We start from the raw sequence: 26,860 nt of genomic DNA, 5'->3' as shown, positions 1-26,860 counted from the left end.
CTATATTCATGTAGAAGTCTGAAAAAAGGCAACTGCTTTAATGAATATACTCCAAAGTACATGCAATACAAAGTACAGTACAAATGATTTCTGACACATGCACATCAATAGCCCCGTTAAGTATTTGTCAGGTTTTGTTACATTTTCTGTATAACACACATATGCAATAGTTGTACCTATTTACTTCTAATTTACATCAGTGATTGCATTCAAATGGAAATGACTTATCTTGCTAAAAGACATTTGCCTGAATGTTTCCTACTATTTACATTTTAGCCACAGAGCCATAGTTTCAGCACCTGGTACTTCTATATTTATTTTTAATTAAAGCCAGATGTAATTAATTCAAACATCATGAAAACCTTAACCATCTGTAGATGGTATTTCATCTGCTACTACCCTTGGGAAGATATCCCAAGGATGTTTATATCCGGTATATAAACATTACATCTTCGGCAACTGAAGATTTATACTATTCCCATTATAATTAAATATAAGCTCCCAAAATAGCCATTTGATCGCAAGTTATGAGAGGAATGAAAATAAAAAGATTTGTTTATAGGATTTCAATCCCCAATTTTATCGCTACAGCAATAGCCAAGTAAGATATGTCGGGCTGTCATGAGCATGCTCAGTGACAGAATCAGAAGTTGAACCTGCGGTCCCTAGTGTAGCAATTAAACTACTGCCTATAATAAGCATGAGGTAAAGAGAATGATGGATAAACAAATATATATATGAAACTTCTCATTTTAATTCAATATGGATAGCTGCTATAATATCATCTCAATATTTGAACTGGAGGCCTGAAACACATTTCAAGGTCAAAGCACTCTGGCCCAGAAATATCTCATTCTAATTTGGAAAGGCTGTTCAGAAGGTTCTTTCTATTTTATTGTCAGTTTAGAAACAACTCACTTCAACTATCAAATAGGCACTAAAATTGCCGTTTTTGTGAATTGAAAGAAGTAAGAATGGGATACTTCAAGATAGAAAAGTTTCTGATTTATACACATTCTTAAAAGAACTGACAAGTGACTCAATTATTTTGAGGAAAATGTAACAATACTTTGGTTTTAAAAAGCTTACAGGCAAGAGGAAATAAGAATGCTGAGAAAACTTCAGGAAAAGGTTCCTATTGGTCTTTCCATTGAGGAAAAATAATAGTATTTAAAATTTCCTAATGTATTATTTTAATATAGTACATAAATATAAGATATAAGAGGACAAAGCAATTTTAAAAAAATTGACACAGGGCAATTTTGAAAGCAAATTCAAATATATTGTCTCCTACCACAAAATTCATCAGCATGTAAATTAATGAATAACTAATTTTGTAAAAATTGTTTTAACTTTTAATTTTTTTCAGAATCTAGGTTTATATCTGTCATTGATTTTTACTATAACTACAAATAAACATTTAATGGTTGTACTTTTCCTATTTTAAATAAACTTTAAATGAAATACCATATTTTTTGGAGTATAAGACGCACCTTTTTTCCTCAAAAAAGAGGCTGAAAATCTGGGTGTATCTTATACATCAAATACAGCATTTTTTGCCTCCTGAAGCCTCGCCCCCCTTTACCAAAATGGCCATGCATAGCCTTATGAAGGCTTTCAGAGAGCTCCTGGGGGCTGGGGAGGACAGAAAAGAGCAATTTTCTGTCCCCCAGCCCCCAGCAGCACTCTATAAGTGCTGCTGGGGGCTGGGGGACAGCAGCACTCTATAAGCCTCCATAAGGTGATGTGTGCAAATTTTTTGACAAAAAACAGGCTCATTTTTGCAAAAAACAGGTTGTTTTTTGCTGATTTTGGGGGGCCCCACTCCCTCAGGAGCACTCTGCAAGCCCCCTCCCCAAGGCTATTCATGCCTTTTATTTGATAAATAGATATAATATATAAATATATAATATTTATTTGTCTTTTGGAAAGCTCTTTAACTGATTGATGAGAATTACAATGATCAAGTGCTGTGCCCGCAGAAACAAGTCTTAGGTGCTGCAGGTTGTTAGCGATTTCCTTCTCTAGCACATGGATAAATACACCTGGAAACATCTACCTACCTATGTACCATGTTTTCCCGAAAATAAGACAGAGTCTTATTTTCTTTTTACACACAAAATATGGCTTGGGCCTTATTATCAGGGGAGGGCTTATTGTTTTGGGGTTGCCAGTGGCTGCTCTCTTGCGAGCGGGCTCCCAAAGAGCTGGGCATAGCCTCAGGGGCGAATGGCTGTGTTGCACTGTCACAGCAGCACAACACAGCAACCATGAAGCAACCACACTCAGGAGCAGCCACCCAGAAAACCCCCTTTCCAGCCGGGCACAGCACCACTGACCTAGGGGTATCTTCAAGCCGCATGAGCACCTTTTCGCCGCTGCCCAGCTCTCCCGGCTTGGTGCCTTCGAAATGCCAGTGAAAGGCGTTCTGCATGGCTGGAGAGGGAGGCTGCGCGAGTGGCTGTTCCGCTCCCGCACCTCCCAGCCTCACGATGCCCAGCTCTTCCCGCAGAGCCAGAGCATCTCTGCTGCCGCCGCTGCCATCCCAACATGGCTTTTTGGGTGGCTTCCAAACCGGGTCTTCCGGCAGTGGCTGCTCTGGATATATGCTCTATGGTTGTGAGTCGGCTGCCGGCAGAGCATACAACCATAAGGCGTATGCCCAGAGCGGCCACTGTGGGAAAACTGTTTGGAAGCTGCTGAAAAAGCCATGCTGGGATGGCAGCGGCAGCGAATAGGCCCAGCTGGAAAGGGGGTTTGTCAGTGGCTACTCATGAGCATGGTCACTTCATGGCTGCTATGCGACAGTGCAACACAGCCGTTTGTCCCTGAGGCTGTGCCCGGCTCTTTGGGAGCCCGCTCGCAAGAGAGCAGCTGCCCGGAAACCCCCCTCCCCTTCTTCAGCTGGGTACAGTGCCGCTCACTAACCTAGGGTATCCCGAAGGTGCCAAGCACCGTGATCACCTTTGCCCCCTCCCCCGGTTCCCACGGCTTGGCACCTTCAGGATACAGCTAGGTTGTGAGTGGCACTCTGCCTGGCCGGAGGTGGGGAGTTGTCCAGGAGGCTTATTTGCAGGGAAGGGCTTATATTTTTGCCACCAGAAAAATGTGGCAAGGCCTTAGTTTCAGGACAGGTCGTATTTTCAGAGAAACATGGTACCTAGTCTCTCTCCCTGCCTACTTACTGTATTTCCCACTCTCTCTCTCTCTATCCCACCTACCTCCCTACCTACATACTTTCTCTCTCCCTACCTACCTACTGTATTTCTCTCTTTCTCTCTCTATCCCTCTATCTACCTACCTACCCTCTCTCTCTCCCTCCCTCCCTACTGCATTTCTCTCTCTCTCCCTCTATTTACCTACCTACTTTTTTAATTTGCCTCTTCAAAACCTTGGTGTGTCTTATACTCCAAAAAATACGATATAATATCTAATAAAACATAGAAAACTAATATAGGCAGATTTTTCAGGTATAAGCAATTATTATTAAAAGATGTAAATAATTCCAAAACATTATTTAGTAATGAGCTAAATAAGTGATTCATTGCAGAGCAACTCTGTATGTCTAATTTATATATAATTTTGTTTAATATTGTTTGCTGTTGTTAGCATAGGGTCTAGGATCAGAAAAGATAACTTGGATCTCAATATTTTGAGTAGGATCCCTGAATATTATAGTTTAAGTACTCATCCACATTATTCAGATTTCTCAAATATATGTAAGACATTATAAACGCAAAATCAAGAAGCAACTAAAATCTGGAAAACTAATCTTGGATTTAGTTCTCCAACTACATATCTCCTACCATGCTATAAACACCAAAGCATTGAGACAACCTACAAACCACACCTATATTTTAAAATCTTGGCAGCAATATGCTGCATACCTTTTCTCTGCCTTATCTGTGTTGTATCTGTAGTGATTTCCGTATGAGAATGGAAAAAGAATGTTCCATTTGAAATCACAGTACAGAAAACAAATAATCTGTTTCTTATCTTAGAAATTTAATTTTTTTTCTCCAATACTAGGTGGAGGATAAGTTTTCTTTGCTATAGAAGTAAATGTGAATTGAAATAAGCCTCTGAAAGAGACATGGATATATACATATGATAAAGCTAATTTGCTTGTTTGCAATTTTATGTGATCTGCAAATAGGTTAGGATAGTAAAACAGTCTGAAACCATGGTTTCTTGTTGATGCGCTAATTGTGATTGTTCCTAGTTTTTGCACAAATGAGAATCAGAGTTGTTGGTTTATTCTTGTGTTTTTATATTTTATATGTTATGTCAGACCTCTGATGACAGACCACAAAAGGAACTAGACACAGTTACAAATTAAAGGAAAATAAACTGTATTAATGTTTTTGGCTTGTTCTTGCCTTAGTAGCTCATAGTTAAAAGCAGCCAAGCATAAATAATATGTGAATGTAGTTAATTTTAATATGTCTGTACATCATCCACAAGCATCATCACTTATTACGTATTTTATACAGTAGGTATATATCAAAGTGGAACACAGCAATAAAGCAATACATAGATCATACAATCTATAGAATAAATCCTTGTTTGTAAAATTCTCCATAACTTAACTGTTCTTCTTTAGAACATATAGGTCTAGAGGCGAAAAGGGATTCCAACAAAAGTTATTCTTAGCTTGAATTCAAGCTAATATATTTGGTAGTATGATGCAGCATGAGTACTATAATTCAGTAACCAGGAGTAATACACATAGTGTGATCTGTGTATGTGTATGGGAATGTGTATAATGTATGGACCCAAACAAGGTATTCATATTCCACATTCTGGCAAGACCAGATTGCAATAATTATAGGGAAACTGCAGTTGAATCATATCTCTGTTCAGTAACAGTATTAGGGATAATATTTATTATTAAACCTTGACAAAATTAATTCTTTGAATTTTTAAATAGGACCCAGAAAAAAATAGAATACAATGTGCTTATTTCTTGAACAATATTCCCTATTTTAAACTGTAACACAGAATGTTACTATACATTAATGAAGGCAATATAAGATAGTACTGTACAGAGAACATTTTATATAAAGCAGCACTTAATTACCCATAGCAGGCCACAGACTATACAAAGAGAGTTAATCTTGTTAAGGCAGCAAACCACAGAAATATCCTAGAGTGAGGGATGTAAGTGACTTGAAGTTTATTGTCCAACTTTGACAAGCATATAAAGCAAGACCTCATTAAAAATAGGTTACAGCATATAAACTATGTTGCTATGAGACAAAATTGCTGCATAAATATAAAACTTCCGTCTATATCGGTTTTGTATATTTTATTATATATTATATTTCATTTAAAATTTATTTAAAATAAGAAAAATTACAATCATCAGATGTTGGTTATGTGCAGTTAGAGTGTAGCATCAAGCAATTCAGCATCATTGATAAAGAAAGACAACTGTTAATGCTATGCATTGCATAGATCAAGCAAAATATGTTCATATTAGTAAATAAGTGAGGAACAACCATCTCATAAACACATCCACTGAATCATTCTGAAATGGTTTCATTCACTAGCAAAGGTGTATAACTGCCAATGACTCAACTAAGTCAAAAAACAAAAATATTCTGTCAGCAAAAGAAACTTGAAAGCTTTTCACTACATTTGAATTGTAGATATTCGCGTGGCATAGTTCGAATATGTGACATTTCAGAATGCACGATGAGAAAATTCTTGTTCTACATCACTGTCACATCAAAATCTATCTTCACATGAAGAGTGAATGTTACGCATTCAAACATAAAATAAGATCATTTATTACTTACTGCATGAATTCATAGGGATCATTTTTGTCTACTTAATGTTTTAAATGCCAATATGCTTATATGTTCAAAAAAGAAAAGAATCTTCAGAATATATAATATGAAATAAATGTAAGAAAAGAATCAAAATTTATTTTACTTTTCATGGTTAAACCAGTTTCTGATCCCAAAATGTTTCGTATATTATACTAAAACCTGGAATAAGTTATTATTTTTAAGTAGCTATAATTTTTCCTAGTGACTTTCATTGGCACTTAAAGTTTTGCATTAAAATAAAAAGGCTTATATATGTGTATTGCATCTCAGCTGTCATTTACCGTGTTTCTGACAGGAATTTTCTTTGGTTCTGGGGGTACATCCTGTGGAACAAATTTTACTGGCTCCTTAATCTGCCTTCTTGATCTCTTAGTTCCATCTGGTAAAGTTTCCATGGCAATGTCTGCTTCCATGTCACTGCTACCTGCTTGGTCGCATTCTGAACATTGCCTGGAAAGACAACATATATAGAAATTCAAACTGCGTTCAGCAGCTTCCAAAGCAAAAGCATATAGGCTGGGGGGGGGGGGGGGGAAGTTTCTTAAAAAGTTTGTTTAAAAAGCAAAAGAACTCCACATATAGATGGAAAGGGAACAGTGGTATATTTTTCACATGTAGAGATTTTAGTGCATGTGAAAAAAACACATGGGCCAAATATTCCATTCCATTCCCATAGATTTTCTTTATTTGTATAGAGATACAGGTATATCATCTCTTTTTTCATTACTATAAGTTCTTACAAATAATATCTCCCATAATGAATTTGATCTCTTGGAGAAAGATAAGCTGAATCACTTTGGATGTCTTTGGGTGTCAATTAATCACTTCAAATTAAAGATGGAAAGAATTCCAAATGTAAAACACACATTTTTCAAAAGGAGGAAAGGAAGTTTATTATAAATCTAGAGTCTCCTGAAAGAAAGCTGAGAGATAGCAATTAACAGAAAGTTAACATAAACATTTCTTGTGTATTTTCATAACATAAATTACGTGGATGTTATTAATTGGAAGATATTTCTGTTATAATACAAATATAACTACAAAGCTAATAGGCTCTGACATTAAGATGGCTGCCCATAAAAAATGTCTGTTTAGATGGAAAGTTTATTTTAATGTACTATTTTTTTTTTAAATGCAGAACCTTAGGAGAAACAATCATAAATCCAAGTATGCTTGTAATTTTCTATATCAAGTGTTTTAAAATCCAAAAAACAAATCTAAAGCAGACACACAAATGCAACCAATATTCATCACTTTTGCAACAGGTACCTTCACATCAAATATCTTAAGGAATAAGATAAGGTAAAGTCTTTCCAGGTTAAATTCAATTTTTTGTAGTTTCATGAACGTATTCATGCAGTTTTCTCGGCAGCAATACTAAAGTACTTTACTATTTTCTTCTTTTCAGATGTTTTTCAACTTCCCAGTCTAACCTACCTCATTAGTATTTCCTAGCAATTTCCCATGCAAACTTAGACAAGTTTAACTAAGTTTAGTTTTTGAACAGGTAAAGTAAGCTAGATTCTCAACATGGATCAGTGGATTTCAATATCAAGACCTCACTGGCAATGGAATGCAGGCTGAAAAATTCTGTCACTTGAAATCCAAACTTATGTGAGTTGCTGGCTATATCCTTCCCATGCATAAGCTCCATAATTCTTTGAGCTGCAAAAGTATTCTAGAAAAAAATCCATTAGAAAACCATTACCTTTCCAAAGTGAATGTTTTACAATACACTTTCCAGTATAAGTAGTATTATTATCCAATAAATATTATTATTGTACACTTTAATACAATTTCAGGAATAAATAAAAAATAAAAAAATAAGTATGAATGTATTTTTTTCTTCTTTCTCACAGAAATATGACCTTCCAAGAGTAAATAAAAGACAAATGAAATAGCATTGTAAGTAGCAGAGATATTGTTTTATGGAACTTCACATTTCTAATGCAAACTTTAACAGAACTTTCTATACTATTTCTTTTGATTTTGAAAAGAATCGACAAAGACACATTTAAAGATGAAACAGATGCAATCAATAAGTCTCAATTTCTCTGTTATAATCCCATCACACTGAATATACCTTAGTTAAATTAAAAGTGAAAGCCAAGCTTGTGATCACAAATGTAGCTGAAGCATGAAATTGTAGCAACTACATAGATTTTTGGAAATAAAAGCCTTCTACATCTTTGACTTTTTACCACTGGGATGTTAGTTTATTTCTCCTTGATAGTATGGCTTTTAAAAATTTTTTTTTCAGTATGACTAAAAGGCAGAATGAAATCAGTGGATTACTATTCAATTTAATCTGGTCACTGAAAATTAACTTCAATATTCATTATGCCTGAACCAAAACATTTAAAAAAATCTAGATGGCATACAGTAGTTCCATATGTATACATTAATCCTATAATAAATTAGGAATATCTCAATATGGTATCTATTTATTATTTACTACTAATTTTTATGTAACTATCCACTATCTTCCAATGAAATAATACAGGGTGGAGTCTTAAAAATTCAATCACAGCAAAAAATAGTAATTAATGTAGTTAATCTAAATGAATACGATCTTCAAGTCAGTTCTTATTTATAACCCTTGCATTGAAAGATGAATAACTTTAAAATGGAAGATACCTCTGGAACTTTATACAACTCTCTACCTCATTATTTCAGCCTATTTTTTCAGGGTTTATTTCTGAAAGATTTTCTGTTGCTATCTCCATCCACAAAATCTCCAAAGAAAGAAGAAAAAAAAGAGACAGAAATATATAATCATCCCTGCTACACTTGATGACAATACCACATCACTGAATGGCCTGCTCGAGTTTTCCATAATATCAGGAAACTGCAGTGTAGACCCCTTCAAACACTGCCCTCTGCAAAAATACAGCAAGAAGGCGGACGCTGCGTTGAGCCAAGATTTCTTCTGGAAATAGATTAGCCAGAACATTAGAACAAAAGCCAGATCAATAGAAATTAGTATCAAAACACCATTAAACGTATGTGAATTTAAATACTGCTTTTAAAAATCACAACTAAGGACCTCAAATTCCAGTTAACTGATTGAATACTAAGACTAAACATAGAGTTATTTGATTTGTTACTTTCCTATAGTTTTTCAGTGACAGGTAACAGCAACATTAATGAAAGCAGTTGCTGAAAAATATGCATTATTAAATATTTAAAATGGAAGTTGTCATCATCACCTATAAAATAACTCTGTTTTTTGCTCAGTTTTCTGCATTGAGAGCTGCACTAGGTATGGTAGTTTTTGTGCTTCAAAATGTAAATAGATCTATTACAAAATAATTTATTATGACTACCTTTATATATTTAATATTTTCCCCCTGTAGTAAAAGTTAGAAATGGCAACTTTTGATAGGGTAGTAGGGACCAATTCTCAAATAACACATCCTATCAGGGATTCATACATATTGTATATATATATTTATATATTTATAAATAGGAAATGAGATATGAGATGATTTTGTCTTCCCATATTTACATGAAAGTAAAGCAAATAAGTTATTTAAATTTTATTTTATTTGATGAAGTAAAGATAATTTCTTTTCATATCTTTATTACTTTTATTTATTTTTTCTGTACTTTTTTACTTTTTATATTCTACATTTCTATTGTTTTTATCAATATTCTTAGTTTGTATCACTTTTTATTTTTGTATCTATAAACTTCAATAAAACTCATCATTTAAAAAGTTATAAAAATTAACTTCTATGAAAAGAAATCAGTGACTTGTTTACATTAATTCAGCATATATTTTTTAAAAAAAACCCTCCTAAGCCACAATAAAGTTTATAAAAGAAGGGACCTGTTTTGCAAAATTTCAAGCATCAGCACCGCTATGGGAACAAAAAGCATATAAGAACATTTGAAAAACTCTCCAGTAAGATCTAAATTAAAAACTTTGCATGAAAAACCTTCAGATTCCTATATAGTAGGTGCATGATCTTATTTCTTAATCCCAAAGGAAATAGGAGGATATATTTATAATATTCTTACCAGTAACTGTTTTTAGTCTTCCTTGGCATCCTTGAAAGTGGAGGGTCCAGACATCCAAGGTGATAATGGAGTTTACAAGTATCACACAGCAAAAGGAGGTGCTGATCATGGTTCTTCTTGCAAATCCCACAACTTGGAAATGCAGGAAAAGGTTTCATTTGAGAAAATGCAAATACTTTGCTAAGCTGTCTCAAAATTAATATGGGGTAGAATCCAGAGATCCTTATGCATAAGCAGAAGATCTTAAGCAGATAATTAAAATATTCTTATTTACCAGGGCATTTTAAAGGTTAGTTACTATCTTGAAATTTTAAAAATATAAAACTAATTTCAAATCCAAGCTAACTTTGGACTGTTTTTAATTTTAGTCATATTGCCAGGAAATAAGTGAATCAGTATAGATTCACTAAGACACATTTCTAAGAAAATAAGTCAATGAGTGAGTACATTAATAAATACATAATTTAGAAGGATAACTATATTAATAGCTATTAGCCATAAAAATTAACTATTTAGAGATTCAGTGTTAAATCATTTTATTATAAAATGTTGAAAACAGCCAGGAGCAGATGATGACTACTTTCTGAAAAAATCAATCAAACTACTGACAGACCCCAGTTTGTGGAGAGGAATCTATAAAACATGTATTATATTCCTAATACTTGTTCATAAGGGTTGAATATCTATTATTATATAGTTAAATATATATGTATAAAATAAACTCTGTATGTAAAGCTTAACTCATAGTGGCTTTTATATCATTTTCTTAATAACAATACAGAAAGATTGTTTTCTTCCATTTCTTATCTTTAGTCTTGAGGAGTGCCACCTAAACACTAATTAGGGGAACCAGATAATAAAATGAATTATATATGTGTAACAATAAATATCTAGGTTTATATATATATATATATATATATATATATATATATATATATATATATATATATATATATATATATATATATATATATATATATATATATATATATATATATATATATATATATATATATATATATATATATATATATAATGTAAAAGGAAGATTAGATATAATGTCCACAGCAGTCTTTTCAATGATAGTTTGTTCTGAATTTTTTTTAAAAAATGAATTTGAATAAGTCAGGTATAAAATAAATTTGCTTTCAAAGTGGAGTCAATCAGTAGTTTATAGCCAAGCTTTAACTATAAATAAAACAAAAGCAAAAACAAACAGTCAAGTTAGATAGCAAATTGTAGCATCTAGAAATGGAAAGCAATGGAAGAAAAAATATATTCAGTTGACTGAAATTGAAATTTGTTAAAAGCAATATTGGCCATATCAGCCTGAGATGAATTATTAACCCAAAGCACTAATATTTGTAATTCTTTTTTTTCCTAAACCCTTTAATCAACCAAGATGTTAGGAAAGAAGTGAAGGGGGAGAGAACAGAAAAGATTTTCTTTTTCAACCTCAAATTTATGATTTTTCAGTTATTCAGTTTGCTCTTCTAATGAGCACAAGAGAGTATTGCTGCTACTTGCCTATAAAGTACTGCTGGAAGGGTTGTAGTCTTATGAGTTCCACCTTCCTTTTTACTGGGCTTTCTCTCCTTGGGTGCTCGCAAAATTGCTGGTATATTTAGTTTCTGTGGGGTTTGAGGAAATATAGGAATATTGGTAAGACAAATATATAATGAACATATCCTTATATTTCCCAGTCAGCGGTTTGACTGGAAGAGATGTCTGAAAAATTGTCAAGTCACAAATGTGACTATATTATATTTTCTGTCTCCAAATTTCTTCTGAGAATTGAAACTGCATCCACATATTTCTCAATGCAATAGAAAAAAGAAGCCAGAGACATTAAAGCTCTGCCTTTTTAACTTTTCCCCCCTTTAACGGAGAAAGCTTTAAAAAAAAATAGGCAAGGACAAGCTGGTTTAGAAGGTTAAAAGGAAAAAGAAAAAAGAAAAATCTACTACACTTCACAAAAGAATACTGAAGCAGTTTATTTTCCTCAGCATCTCTGCTACTGTGGTGCTCCATAGGTTAATTAGAAAAATTATCTTATTGGACCAAACTCTCCACAAAGCAGCAGAGATTCTCTTCGGGTTTCCACTAATCTGCAGTATGCTAGCTTCACAGACAGCAACCATCTATCAAAGTCATTTCTCAGGGGCCCTGAGGGACTGCATCTGTTCAACCAACTGGAAAAAGGTGTCATGCAAGCTATGCAAATGAAACTACTACTTTTTATTATCATTATTAAATAATTGCACTAAGAAACACATTTGTAATTTTTATTTTATTTTTAAAGTGGTAAAATTTCTTATTAAGAAACTTATGATTATGGTAATAATTTTCTAGTAAACCATATTAGAGTAAATATACCAGCCAGCTTAGCAGATCTATATAAGCATTTCAGTATACACTCTTAAATCCTTAGGCTATTTATAATAGTGTTCATTGCTTGTGGTCTATTTTTTTTTAAATCATCACTTTATTTTATTTAAAAAAATAACATTAATAATGACCTATATAAAAAAGCAAGACCTTTTCATGTTGAAAATCACACAATTGTATTTGTATCCACTTTCTTAAGAACTCTGTTAACTGATTCAATACTTTTAATTTTAAGAATGGTAAGATGAGAAATACTAAACAGCAAGCCACAGAAATTAGTGTTTGTAAATGTAGCCAATTACATTGAAGTATAAATTGTAAGATTTAGAAATAAAAAAAAAATGGAAATGAGAAGGAAAATAGGTAGATAATTGGAAAAGAAGGTTCTTGCCTCTTTAAATGTTGCTAAATATACAATAAAATTAAATAATGAAACCCTTTAGTTAAAAATGTGTTATAACACAGTTAATATAGAAATGATGGGAGTGAGATAATCAGCTATTACTACTATAAAAGCCATTGGTGCTTTAGAATACTGTTTCCTTAAAAAAGAAAAGGAATCTTTATATATACATAATTTAAAATATTGTTGGTGTAGTATATTCACAAAAAGCAGGTCTAGAAAACAATCTACTCCAACAAAAACTGCTTGTCTGGAAGCTTCAATTGCTATGAGTCAAAAACAAAAACAAAAGACAGCAAGAGCGGTTAGATTAACTCATGCTTCAGGTTTAGCTTCATCACAAATGACAGGTCAATCAGTTATAGCAAATGAAAGAATTTTGCAAACAAGATAGCTAAAACAAAAACAAAATTAAAGTACAGGTTCCTAGTAAGTACCTTGTGGAGCCCGAGATATATTTCAATCAGAAATCATTACCTCCAGGAGAAAGGCCAGGACTTTATCAAATATATCTTTCCACCCACCAAAAGTGACAGCAAAAAACAGAAAATCATATTCTTATGAATCATGTGATCTAAAAAACATTAAAAAGGAGGAAAAGAGTGGAGAGACCAACCTGTCCAATAATTCTTCCTAGGAGAGCCCACATTCCTTGCCCTTCATTTCGTAGCTTTGAATTCATATTCTGAAGGTCTTCTAAAGATTCACACAACTGAAAAATAAAGTTACACAAAAATGCAGAAATTATTTAGCATCTCTTCTCCAGGAGGAGGCATGATTTACTTACAATACCTTTTCTACATAAATATTTAAATACTAAAATTGTTCTTTTATGTCAATGCAAGTGAAAGCAGTAAAGTTAATCAACCATTCATAACTCCAGAAAGAAAACATGGGCATCCATCTGTTTAGTGAAAAAAGAACATAAATAATTTTATCTGACAATAAAATTATAATGGCAGTAAGAAACCTCACAACAGTTCCACTCTGTTATTTCCATCTGTAAAAAAAAAAATACCAAGTATTTATATACTGGGAATGAAAACCTCAGTACAACGAATCTGCACATTTACAGTAAGGAAATATAAAATCACATTAAGTTCTCTAGGTTTAACTTGAAACAATATTTTCCGCCCCTGACTATTCCTTATTTTTAGACAATTCTAACAAATACAGACATATTCACACAATCAGGGGCATGTTAAAAGCCAGAGTAAACAGTAATTTTTATCTATCATGGCTAAATTCTATATTTGAACATATATTTACATAAACTTGTATTTAAACAATTGCTTATTTAAATTTTATGTTACATGCCTTCCAACACTGTAGCAGCAGCTTGGAGATTATAATGCAAATGTAAGTTTCACAAACTGCTGAGTCACTATTGTTCCCTAGAAGCATGGGTAACTGCTGCCAACAAAGAGTCTGACAGACAGCACTGACTCTGTGGGTCCAGGACTCTACTGTACTCCAGTAGTTACAAATAAGGAATAAAAATGCTCTTGAAATTACCTTGTGTTCATTGATAGTGCCTATCCCAATGAGCCATCTCAGTTGCAATCATTGAAAATAATCAAAGATAAGTACAATAATCCAATATATGAGAAATGCTTTTCAATAAGTTACTGAGTTATGTATGAAGACCACTAAAATATTGACCTAACTTCAGTTTTGTGTGTGTGTGGAGGGGAGATATTCAATGATGAATCAAAGTATTGAATTTAATTTCTGCTATGTTTTAAGAATTAATTACTTCATATAAATTTTACATGGCTTTAAGAATTTTTCTTACCTTGTTGTATTCTACATGAAGTTTTTCTTGTTCATTCTCCAGCTTATCCTTAATTGTCTTCTGTTCTGCCATATTCTCCTGAATCTGTATCATGCGCATGTTCCTCTCTATAATAAAAGTCAGCACTTTACTTATATACGTTTGTATAAAATAAGAGACTGCAGTTAGAATCAAATAATTGAATCTCTCATACTGCATCATTAAATCAAAGCAAAAGAATATAACTATGCTATATGCAGTTTTTATTTAGTAAAGTATAAGACAATTCAATGACAATCTAATTCTTATATGAATATACTGAGTATTTGAAACAAAATTCCAATGAACTTGATCTGACAGCAAAGCAGTGATAATATATATTTTATATTCTTCCCAAGAATAGAAATTTCTGTTACAAAAATACCTATGGCAAACCATAGTTAGAAAACAATTCAGAACAAGTAGCACAGTTGGAGAGCAAACGGACAAATAACCTAAATAATTTCTAAATTCTAAAGGTATTTTAATGTATTTTTAAAATGTTCCATTTTCAATGGAACTCCATCGTGGTCATACTGAAAAACCAGTTAATCATGCCACTTAGTGCCACTAGTTCTAATAGTCCTTTTCCTGTTGTTAAGTAAGGAACATGTAGGTCATTAAGTGATGACCTCACATTGCCACAGCCTTTGACATCTTGTTGGATTCCCCATTGGTTTTGCTTGCTGGAACTTGGCAGGAAGGCCAGAAATTATGATCATGTGACTATGGGAAACTGCAATGACTCTTAAGTACAAGGACTCGTCAAAATTATCACTCAGTGTCATTGTAAGTCTGAATGATCTCTGAATGTGTAGTCCTTAAACAAAGGCCACCTGTATTTTGCAATCAATAAATGCATCAATCGAAGTTGATGGTTATAGAAAAGGTTCAATCTAAACTGTAATCTTTCTGACAAAAACTAATTTCTTCCCTTACAAAGAGAGGCCCTATTTCACCATTTTTCTAGTAGGCTCAAAGATTGCACAAAACCACTTTCCCAAATTAGTACCTTCAATTAGCAGATAAATTCAAATAGTACAAAGTTATCCAAGATCCTATATATGAACATATATATCATTCGTAGTGACTAAAAGTGAAAACCCTCAAGCCTACGTAGGCTTTTAAAGGTGATAACCAGTACCTTGAATTGAACCTGGAAGCAAATCACAAGTCAATGCAGCTCCTGCAACAGGTGGCACATGTGTAAATTAGGGCTTTCACAAAACTGTGTGGGTTGCTATTACTGAATCAACTGAAGCTTCCAGATATTTTTCAAGGGGATCTCTATGGAAAGCACATTACAATAGTGAAAAAGGAGATTACCATGGAATGGGTGAGTGTGAAAAATATATTATGATCCAAGAATGGGTGCAACTGACACACACTCTATTTTACAGGGCTCAGTTTTAACCTGTTGCCCAATCCTCAATAGTATCTAGGCACTTAGAAAGGATGCTAGTTACATCGCTTAGTTCACTATGGGCAAACATGTACAACTAAGTATCATCAGCATACTCAGCAGACAATGATCTCACTCAGCAGTTTCATATAGATGTCAAAAATAAGTGGAGAAGAAGCTGAGGGATATATTTGTCATTCCCAATCAATATTGAATAAAAATGACCTCAGAGGAAGGAAGTAAATCAGGACAATATGGGAGTGATCCTCATTCCCAATCTGCAGAGTCATTTCAGAAGGGTAATGAGCGATACTCAATAGTCAAAGGTATTAAAACCATTTTTTAAGGAATAAACTTTTTTATCCTTTATTGAAAAATTAACCATAACATATTATTTTCACTTCACTTTAGTGAAGATATTTTGAGAAACTTAAAATCATGGATCTGAACTAAATTAAGGCCTCCTGAAGCCCACTTTCATAGCAGATTGCTATACCCAACTGTCTATCAAATAATGAGGCTAATCATCTAGAACAGTGAGTCTCAACCTTCCTAATGCCGCGACCCTTTAATACAGTTCCTCATATTGTGGTGATCCCCAACCATAAAATTATTTTATGTTTTCCATATTTTTTTGAAAATATGTGTTTTCCAATGGTCTTAGGCGACCCCTGTGAAAGGGTCGTTCAACCCCCCAAAGGGGTCCCGACCCACACGTTGAGAACCACTGATCTAGAATGATAAAAGCTGCTCCTGTATGCTACAATAACTGCAATGGGGGTAGGGAGGGGGAAGGGAAGATAAACCTTGAAAGGTCTCAATCCCTCTAATCACAAAGAAAAGAAAATTCAATTTGAAGCACATTAGGAATGAGTAAGTGAAGGGAAAATATATTAAGTTTTTTTCTTGTTTGCTTCAGAGAAACAGGAGTCATATAGAAATCTAACATTTTCTGAAAACAAAATTAAACAAAGTGAATTGCAACAGAATAACTTACCAGTCTTCCCATTGCAATCTGCTTTACCTCTAACCAAAACGTAGCTTCAAAATTGAATTTGAGTATTTCAGACTTACCAAGATAATAATTCACAAAATCAGCAGTCAATGCTGGTTGTTTATGCTTTCGTCTTCCATCCACACTAGAACTGGTATCTGAAGTGTCAACAGGAAAGATGTCTGTACTAATGCCCATTAATTCAGCTTTACGCATGAGCTTACGTATTGCTGAAGCACTGCTAGTAAGTGGCCGCGGCAGTTTTTCTCTTGGAACCCATGCTTGTGGTCTTGTGGTGCGTGCTAATTCTGCTTTAGCACGGTACTGCTGAAGTCTGGCATTAATTCGAGCCTATGTCACAAAATTAAACATTGCAGGGTATAAAATCAAGGGGAAAAAAGACCTTCATCTTATTTTAAAAACTATACATTTATGACAAATTGCGCTTAATACACGCTAAATGAATTATCAAGAGAGTCTATTATGGACTTTACTCTGCATACAGTGATCCTGTATTCGTCAAGATCATGTTATCCTATCGTGCAATCCAGAAACTTAAAAAGTCTGATAATAGAATCTATTTTCTTCATAATCTGTTTTTCTTCAAAAGCAATTTGGAATTTTCCAACTCATAGCACACAAGAGGAGCTCTGCTAGTCACTTTGATCCATAAAGGAAATTCACCAGCAGAACATGAAAGTATTTATTTTCCTGTATATGTTTTACACAGCAACCACCTTTCAGGGGAATATTGCTTTTAATTATGAAAATAAAATATAACCATAGACAAATCTTCCAATCTCTGTTATTTTTATTGCATCCAAATTGACAGCATAATTAAATCTTGTGGCCATGGATTAGACTAATCAAGTAACCATGTGATCATATGACATTGGAATGCTTCAACAGTTATAATGTTAAGTCAGTTGCCAAAGATTAATTTTGATCACGTGACCATAGAGAAACTATGGCAGGGAAAAATGTAAATCGTAAATCACATTTTTCAGTGTTGTAACTTCAAACGGCTGCTTAACAAATGGTCATAAGTCAAGAACTACCTGTATAACCACAAGATGTGTCTCTCATCAATCATAACCAGGTTAGATATTATCAGCATATATGCAAAATCATGTGCCAATGTAAATCAATTATTTATCTGAACTATAATTCTCATTTTTATCCATTTCTGCAAAAAGGAAAGTCATTTCATGGGATTTCTTTGCTATTTCATCTTTTAAACAGAAACGTAAATGATATGAATTCGTTAGTTAACTTGGTCAGATCATGATCTCCATTATCTCAACTTCATTACAATGAAGATGTTGATGCATGGAAACGGAAATAGCTGAGAAAGACCGTTGGCTTACCTGAACGGTCGTTCTCGGGGCACTGCAAGGAGAGTCCAATGCTGGGTTAACACAGCCTATCTGCCCTTGGACTGAGTGATGTTTTTAGTTGACCATGCCTCCCTTTGCCTCTGCATGCTCAGTTCGAAAACGAAGGAAACCGTCCTGTAATCAGTTACAGTTAATACAGTCACATCGTTCAATATAATAAACACCCCGGGTGGGTTTGGACTCTCCTCGCAGTGCCCCGAGAACGACCGTTCAGGTAAGCCAACGGTCTTTCTCCAGTGCACTGCTCGGAGAGTCCAATGCTGGGACATACCCAAGCTATTGAGTCCCAGAGTGGGGAAGCGCCGTAGCCTCTGGCCTTTCAGCCACTCTTTGTAATGCTCTTCTGCCAAAAGAGGCTTCGGTTGAGGCAAAGGTGTCAATCTTATAGTTTTTGATAAAGGCCGTGGGGGAAGCCCATGTGGCCGCTCTACAAATGTCTAGAATAGAAGCCTGGGTTGCCCAGGCCGCAGAAGCTGCTGCGCTCCTAGTGGAGTGTGCGGTGACCCGTCTCGGAGCTGTTTTGCCCTGGTGTTCATATGCCAGCTTGATGCAAGCGCGTAGCCAACGTCCCACTGTGTGAGAGGAGACCTTGTGGCCAAGGGACGCAGGGAGGAAGGAGACAAAGAACGCCTCTGAACGGCGGAAGTCTTTTGTCCTCTTTACATACGTGCGCACGGCTCATCTCACGTCCAACTTGTGCCACTCACGCTCCTTAGGGTGAGAAGGATGGGGACAGAAATTGGGCAAAATAATCTCTTGAGTCCTGTGAAACAGAGAGTTAATTTTCGGAGTAAAGGATGGATCAAGCCTCAGAATTACTCTGTCCGGGTGAACTACGCACAAATCCTCCCTGACAGAAAGAGCTGCCAGCTCGGATACCCTGCGAGCGGATGTAATAGCCACCAGGAAGGCAGTTTTGATGGTAAGGTGGCGCAGACTGGTCTTTCTCAAAGGCTCAAATGGGGCTTTTGTCAGAGCCCTAAGCACAAATGGAAGGTCCCAAGACGGATACCGGTGAGCAGCTGGGGGCTGATGTTCGCTGCTCCTTTGAGAAAGCTCTTGATCTGAGGAAGTTGACTCAGAGAGCGAGAGGAGCCCCTAGCCAGGATAGTAGACAGCGCTGCAACCTGAGGGTGCTGACCGCAAGACCCTTGTCCAGACCCTCCTGCAAAAAGTCTAGGGTCTGAGGGATCGAGGCTGATGAGGCCTCTATGTCTCTAGTCTTGCACCACTGAGAGAATGTGGCCCAGGTGGCATCGTAGATTCTAGTGGTAGAAGGCCTCCTGGATGCTTGGATTGTTCGAATGACCTGGTCAGAGAACTTCTGTTTTCTCAGGAGCTCCCCCTCAAGTGCCAAACGGCTAGCTGTAGCCACTGGGGCGCCGGATGGGTGACGGCCCCTTGGCTGAGGGAGATTTGGTCCCAAGGGATTCGCCACGGTCTCTGAACTGAGAGACTGGCCAGGTCTGCGTACCAGGGCCTTCTGGGCCAGAAGGGAGCCACCAGGATGAGGTCTGCCTTTTCGGCCAGGAGCTTGTTCACCACCTGAGGGATGAGCGGAAGTGGGGGGAAGGCATACAGTAGTCCCTGAGGCCACACTGACCTCAGTGCGTTTGTTCCCTCCGCCTGGGAGTGACTGAAGAAGCGTGGGAGATGTGTGTTGTTGTGTGTGGCAAACAGGTCTACCTGTGGCTTGCCGAATCTCCTCACGATCTGCTGGAACAGGTCCGGGTGCAGGCGCCACTCCAAGTGGTCGATGCGTTGGCGACTCAGCCAGTCTGCTTCCCAGTTGCTTACGCCGGAGATGTGATCTGCCCTGAGAGAAGCCAGATGACGTTCCACCCACCTGCCCAGAGCTTCCGCCTCGAGCATGAGGGCCTTTGATCGAGTGCCCCCTTGCCGGTTTATATGCGCTTTGTCGCCACATTGTCTGTCATCAACAGAACATGAGCCCCTTTTACTAGAGCGGCGAACCTTCTCAGCGCGAGGCGAGCTGCCCTCAGTTCCAGCCAATTGATGCTGTGGGCGGCCTCCCTCTGATTCCATCGGCCTTGGACTAGGTGGCCCTGACAGTGGGCGCCCCACCCCAGGAGACTGGCGTCCGTGGTGACAACTAGTCTTTCTGGCTCCTTGAACAAGCAGCCCTTCTTGACTGCTTTGGACCTCCACCATGCCAGAGATCGGATCACCCTTCGTGGGAGCCGAACCCGCCTGTGTGAGTTGCTGGCCTTGGCCCTCTGCATAAATAACAGGAACCACTGCAGCTCCCTGGCTTGAAGACGAGCCCAGGGAACCACCCTCAGGCACGATAACATTATCCCCAGGAGCTGGGACAGCTGGATGATTGGTACCGACCTGGCAAGGCTGCAGTGTTTCACTCTGCGTCTCAGGTTGGACAGCCGGTCTGGAGAAAGAAATACCTGGCAGGAGGTGGAGTTGATGACTGCACCCAGGTGCTGTATACAGGTGGACGGCCAGAAATGGCTCTTCTCCATGTTGACAGAGAAGCCATGGTGCTGCAGGGTCTGCACAGTTAGAGAAACATCGCGGTGTGCCTGCTTGGTGGTGAGAGAATGAATAATTATATCGTCCAAATAACCTTCCAGATGAACCGGATGACTGCGGAGATGAGCCGCTAGCACTGCCAGAATTTTGGTGAATGTTCTGGGCGCAGATGATAGCCCGAAGGGAAGAGCCCTGTATTGGAAATGCTTCCCTTCCGAACAGAACCTCAGGAACCGCCTGTGGGCCACATGGATGGGGACAGGCAGGTAGGCCTCTTTGAGATCTATTGATGTCAATAGGTCCCCCTCCCTCACACAGTCCAGGATGGAGTGGAGTGACTGCATCTTGAACCTCTTGTAAGCCAGATGCAGATTTAGACTTTTGAGGTCCAAGATGGCCCTCCACCCCCCTGAACTCTTGGGCACCAGGAAGAGGATAGAATAGAAGCCCCTCCCCTGCTGATCCCTGGGGACTGGCTCTATTGCCTCTATCTCTAGGAGATGGCGGATTTCTGCTCGCATGCGCTCCCTCTTCTCTGGGTTCCTGGGGGTAGGACAGCGAATAAACTTGCCTTGATGGCCCAGGCAGACGCCATGTGTGTTTTATGACACGCCTTTTCTGACCTCTTATCTTCTGCCTTTAGTCCCTCTAGGAGCTCAGCTGGCAGGTTTGAGTTGGAAGTTAGAGACACAACTGGGGCATCTACTTCGGGGAATTTCAGGATATCTTCCATTTTCCCCTCCAGGGCATACAGTGCCCTGTCCCCCCCACTGGGGTTGGTTAGGGTGTCTGGCTGTAGCCACTGGCACTGTACAGCATCCATAAAGAGGTCAGGCACCAGGATAACCTCAGGAGTTTCTATTGTCTCTTTGAATAAGCCATGCTTATGATCCCTGGATTTGGAAGCTTGAGAGGCCTCAGGTCTGGAAGTGGGGCCTAACTCTGTCGCCGTCATGGCCTTGTGTAAGATTGATTTGAATAAGGATGGCTTAAACAGGCCAGTGAATGCTGGTTTGTCAGGGGTAGGGTTTTCGTCTTCAGAAAGCACGAAAATTTCCCCTTCTTCCTGCTCAGAACTTGAAAGCCCAGAGTGAGATGGGCTGGAAGATGGGGAGGAGGATACAGGCTCCTTGGAAGTGGAGGCCTTAGGCTTGCGCTTTTCCTTTGGGGCCTTGCTCTTGTGAGCGCCCCTGTGCTTAATGCCTTCAGCTATCCCTTGGGAAATGGCTAAGGAAATTACCTCCCTCATTTCATCAGAAAGAGCAGGGCCTTTACCCCTCTCCAGCTTCTGTTTACTGGGCCTGCGATGGCTAGGCCTGCCTGAGCTGGATTCACCCTTCCCACACTGGGAATCCTGGATAGAATCTCGTTCCTCTCCAATGGAGGAGCTAGGGGAGTCGGGGTACCCCCAAGAAACTTCTGGAGACGGATCCCTGGACCTATAGTCATCCCCAGACAAGAATTCACTGTCTCCAGGGGATTGGGCCTCACGATCAGGAGAAGCTACCTCCCTGCTGCGATGGTCTGGGCTAGGTTCTGGCTGATGGGGCCTAGAAACCTCCCTGGGATCCACTGTGGCTCTTGGTGAGGACCTTTCAAGTGAGCCCTTGTGCCCTTTGCCTTTTTTCACAGAGGGATCCAGCTTACTGCGTTTGCTGGAGGGCCCTGCCTGTTCCCCTAAGGCCTCCCTGCATTCCTCTGCCATTTCAGGTCCCCATGAGGCCTGGAAGATAGCTGGAGCTGGGATGGGCACGCGCTGGCCGTTGAGGCTCAAATGCGCTTGCAGAATCTTCAGGAGGGAAGAGCCGCCTGGGGGTCGGATTCCTTCCTCCCACCGCCCTCGGTTCCCCGAGACTTATCTTCCTCTCAGGAGGGAGAGACTAGCTGGCTCCCCAGGCTAGTCCCCAGCCTCCTCGCGGCGTTCTGCGGTCGCTGAGGGCTGGCTGTGGCTCCGCTTGGGCTGTCCGGCTCTTCGCTTCTCCTGCCTCTCACTAGCAGCCTCTGAAGGAAATTTTTTTTCCTGCTCCTCACACGATCTGCGCTCTTGCCGCTCTTCACAGCGATCCAAAATGGTGGGGGGTGCGCGCGCAGCCGCTTCCCGCTCTTTCTAGCCTCACAGCCCAGAAAAGCGCACAAAGGTTCCAACCGTCGCCGCTGTTGCCGGGCAGAATGGAGCAGCTGAGGGATCCCTAGCAATATGGCCTGCAGGCTTCAGAGCCTTCTCAGAGCCTTCTCTGGGACTTCTTTTTGCCTGGAACGCCCCTGTCCTGGCTGGGAAAATCGCTCATCCCACTAGCCGCTCATGCCGCTCGCCAGCATCCGCTGGGCGAACTTTCTCGATCCTCTGGAGCGCTTGCGACCAGCAGCAGCAGAGAAAGCCCGGTAGCCCTTTTAAAGCGACAGAAGCCTCAATGGAGGCAATTTTGACAGTTCTTACAGTAGCTGTAATTTTCTCTATCTGAGAATCTAAACGTGGTCCAAAGTGGGAAACTTTCCAGCCTATCTGATCTTAGACTGGAGCTCTCCCAAAACAGTCCTAACGGGCGGACTGAGTTTTCGAACTGAGCATGCAGAGGCAAAGGGAGGCGTGGTCAACTAAAAACATCACTCAGTCCAAGGGCAGATAGGCTGTGTTAACCCAGCATTGGACTCTCCGAGCAGTGCACTGGAGAAACAAAATGTTAATTTAAGTCAACAAAAAAGTTACACTGAATGCAAACAGGTAAACAAAATATTTGAGAATCAGTGGTTCCAGAAATGCTTGCTTCATTTAATTTTGATGTACCATTCTTTTTTTTTATTAAAGATTTTTATTAACAAACATGTAAAATACACACAAAAATTAGACGCACACCACATTTATACAATACAGTGCGAACAGGAACTTCCTGTTTTTTATATTAGCAATCATCAATTGATACCTCTCACCTTATATTATTTCCCCTTCTATTGTATTTCATTTAGATTTCACCATTCTTAACACTCTTATTTTACTCATAACTACTATTTTTGAGTGTTGTTATATTCTTTCATTGATTTTTGTTTCTTTCCTCCATCCACCTATACCATTTATCCCATATCTGGTAGAATTCTGATTCTTCCTTTCCCTGTATTTCTTTAGTTAGTTTATCCATTTCGGCACAGTCCATAATCTTTCTTATTATTTCATCTTCATTTGGGATTAATTTGTTTTTCCATTTCTGGGCAAAGGCAATCCTTGCCGCTGTAAGTATATGTAGTATTAAATACTGGATTTCTTTTTTGTATTTCACCGACATAATTCCTAATAAAAAAACTTCAGGTTTCCATTCTATTTTAACCTCTGTTATTGCCTCCAGCCAATTTTTGATCATTTTCCCAAAAAAAATTTGCCTCCGAACAGGTCCACCATAAATGATAATATGTTCCGTGTATTGATTCGCATTTCCAGTATTTTGGGGAGGTATTTGTTGAAATTTTAGCTAACCTGGATGGTGCCAGGTGCCATCTGTAAAACATTTTGTACTGGTTTTCCTTGCATGGAACTGATAGTGTCATTTTTAAATTTATTCCCCCCAATTTTTCCCATTTGTCTAATTCAATATTATAGCCAAAGTTCTGCGCCCATTTTATCATTTGTTCTTTCACAATTTCTTCTTCCAATATATACTTCAGGAGGAATTTATATATTCTCCCTATCATCTTTCTATCTGGGCTTTGAATAATTTTATCCAATTTGTGTGGTTCTGTTTCGATGCCATATAATTTAGTATCATTATTGTATTTAGTTTTGATTTGGAGGTAAGTTAGCCAGTCAACTTTCATGTTCTGATCTGCCAATTCTTCAATTGTTTTTAAATTTCCCTGTCTATCAATTAAGTCTTTGTATCTTAGGATTTTGTTCCAATCTGTAAAATTTGGGTGAGTCATCCTTTCTGTTGGTGATAGCCAATTTGGGATGTTCACATAGTGGATTTTTTTTATTTTGAACCATTGCTGCAGTAATGCTCTTCTGATTGATTTTGAAAGTATTTGTGCGTTTTATTTTTATCATCCCATAGAAATGTATGCCAGCCTGCCTGCAGGTCAGGGCTTTCTAAGGTCAGAATTCTTTTATTCTTTAGCTCTATCCAGTCCTTCACCAATGTTATTGTTACTGCTGATGCATATAAATCCCAATTTGGTAATGCTAAGCCTCCCCTCTCCTTGCTGTCTTGCATTGACTTTAGTTTAATCCTCGGTTTTCGTCCCTGCCAAATGAACCTAGCGGTTATTTTCTTTAATTCTTGAAAGAATGTTTTACCTGGTGCGGCTTGCAACAGGAATAGGATTCTTGGTAAGATATTCATTTTAATTGTTGCTATATGTCCCATAAGTGATAACTGAATATTCTTCCAATTTTCTAAATCTTTCTTTATTTGTATCACTAATTTATTATGATTATCGTCTTTAATTGTGGAACATTTTGCTGACAGCCAGATCCCCAAGTATTTCACTTTCTTAGTTAATTGCAATCTGGTTGCTACTTCCAGTTCCTCTTCTTGCTTTTTTGTCATGTTCTTGGTTATCATTCTTATTCAGAAGGTTGTACCAAATACAAATAAACTATTATAATACCTGAGCTTCAGGTGAAAGTTGTTTTTCTCTTTCCTGCAAAGACATTTTACAGTAGGACTGTAAAGCCAAATAGTTCTTACGCTTCCATTTTCTATCCATTCTGTCAGCATGTTGTTTACAGTAAGCAAAGAAAGGATCTGCAATATCCTAATGCAATAAAACAAAAACAAAGAACATTTTTAAACAATTTTATTTTCCATTCATCTTACAGTTTGAAGAGACTCTGAGTGGCTTACAATAAGAAAAATTATACAAATATACAAAGAATATACAAATATCAAAACAATTATAAATATGACAACAGATTAATTTTTTTATTAAAACAGGCTAAGAAACCTGAGTTTGGAGGGGACAGGTAAAGATGCTTTCTCTGTTAGTGCACCAATCACCTTCAGCCAACGGCTTTTCCATCAGGACCCCATGCTAGTTTGCCTATCCAGGTTTAAGACTTTTCCTTAAGGCTAAAACAAAGGGGAAGTTCTTATTTTCTGTGGCAAGATGTTCCAAAGGAGGGAAGTCATGGAATAAATGCCTGGATTTCTGTGCGGGCATTCTGGACAGATTACTGTTACAGAATTCCTTGGCTGAGAGCATCCACAGTAAGCTCTTTCTGCCGGCCCAAGTGGAGCAGGCTGATTCCCTTGCAGAAAAAATGGTTCTACATATATCCTGGACCCATGCCATAAGAGCTTTAAAGGTAATAACTGACATCTTGAATGGCATCTGTGAACAGATTGCAGATTGTTACATGTGCTAGGGGCATCCAAAACTATCCAAGTTATTGCATTCTGGACCAATTGTAGCATCTGAACTCTCTTCAAGGGTAGGTCAGTGTGGGCAGAATTGCAATAATCCAAGTGGCAGTGCAGGACATCATGATCCAGAAAAGATCATGAAAGCTTCTAAAACAGTTTTATTCAATCATAGTATAAAGCAACTCTGAGTAGGTCATTGAGACCAGAAGCTTATTCTTCCAGCTTTTGAAATCATGCTAGAATCCATTCTCAGAAAACTTCTCACTCTCCAGAATGTGTGCACTGGGCTGTTTATGCATTATTTTTATGTGATGCCTGATTGTGTGTGGCTTTTAATTATTAATCAGGGTTTTGATAGCTGGCTATTAAATTGTTGACTGTTGTTTCCTTGTGCTGCCATGCCCTCGGTTCCTAAGTACCTAGTAAGCCGGTGGTAAATCAGCACTTCTGTTGATTGACAAGGGGCTTCAATCATTTAAATTTTTGTCTTTTAGCTATTTTTGTCCCTGCTCAACCAGCAATCTTACTGGCTACAAAACTAAATCCACAGTGCAGTTCAGAATACCGCAACATTCTGGAAAGTGAGAAGTTCCCTGGGAATGGGTTCCAGGACGAATCTGAAGGTTTGGAAGAAAAAAATCTCTGATCCCAGTGACTGATTCAGATTGGATCATGCAACACATATATTTCCCTTAATTCACAACTCATGTTCATATTTTTAATGAAGGCAAGTCAAATTGAAAAAACTTT

The 26,860-nt window shown here is 37.9% G+C and overlaps 1 protein-coding gene across 4 annotated transcripts in view; it reads right to left on the bottom strand.

Annotated features, from left to right (window-relative positions):
• The window catches only part of PHF14 (PHD finger protein 14), a 155,988-nt gene that overhangs the window by 89,478 nt on the left and 39,650 nt on the right, over positions 1-26,860 (bottom strand). For 3 of the 4 annotated variants that reach the window (XM_014072283.2, XM_014072285.2, XM_014072284.2), the window contains exons 8-14: positions 25,356-25,502; positions 16,938-17,208; positions 14,444-14,550; positions 13,265-13,360; positions 11,385-11,488; positions 9,858-9,989; positions 6,116-6,284 (exon numbers count right to left, since the gene is read on the bottom strand). In XM_014072283.2, coding sequence (XP_013927758.2) covers positions 6,116-6,284; positions 9,858-9,989; positions 11,385-11,488; positions 13,265-13,360; positions 14,444-14,550; positions 16,938-17,208; positions 25,356-25,502 — 1,026 coding nt within the window. The remainder of the gene's footprint in view (positions 1-6,115; positions 6,285-9,857; positions 9,990-11,384; positions 11,489-13,264; positions 13,361-14,443; positions 14,551-16,937; positions 17,209-25,355; positions 25,503-26,860) is intronic. The other variant, XM_014072286.2, reaches the window with a different exon arrangement.

The sequence above is a fragment of the Thamnophis sirtalis genome, unplaced genomic scaffold (assembly GCF_051295495.1).
Source record: "Thamnophis sirtalis isolate CommonGarterSnake01/CBP01778 unplaced genomic scaffold, rThaSir2_p1.2 scaffold_4, whole genome shotgun sequence".
NCBI classification, from domain to species: domain Eukaryota; kingdom Metazoa; phylum Chordata; class Lepidosauria; order Squamata; family Natricidae; genus Thamnophis; species Thamnophis sirtalis.
This window is presented reverse-complemented; position numbering and strand designations above follow the sequence as displayed.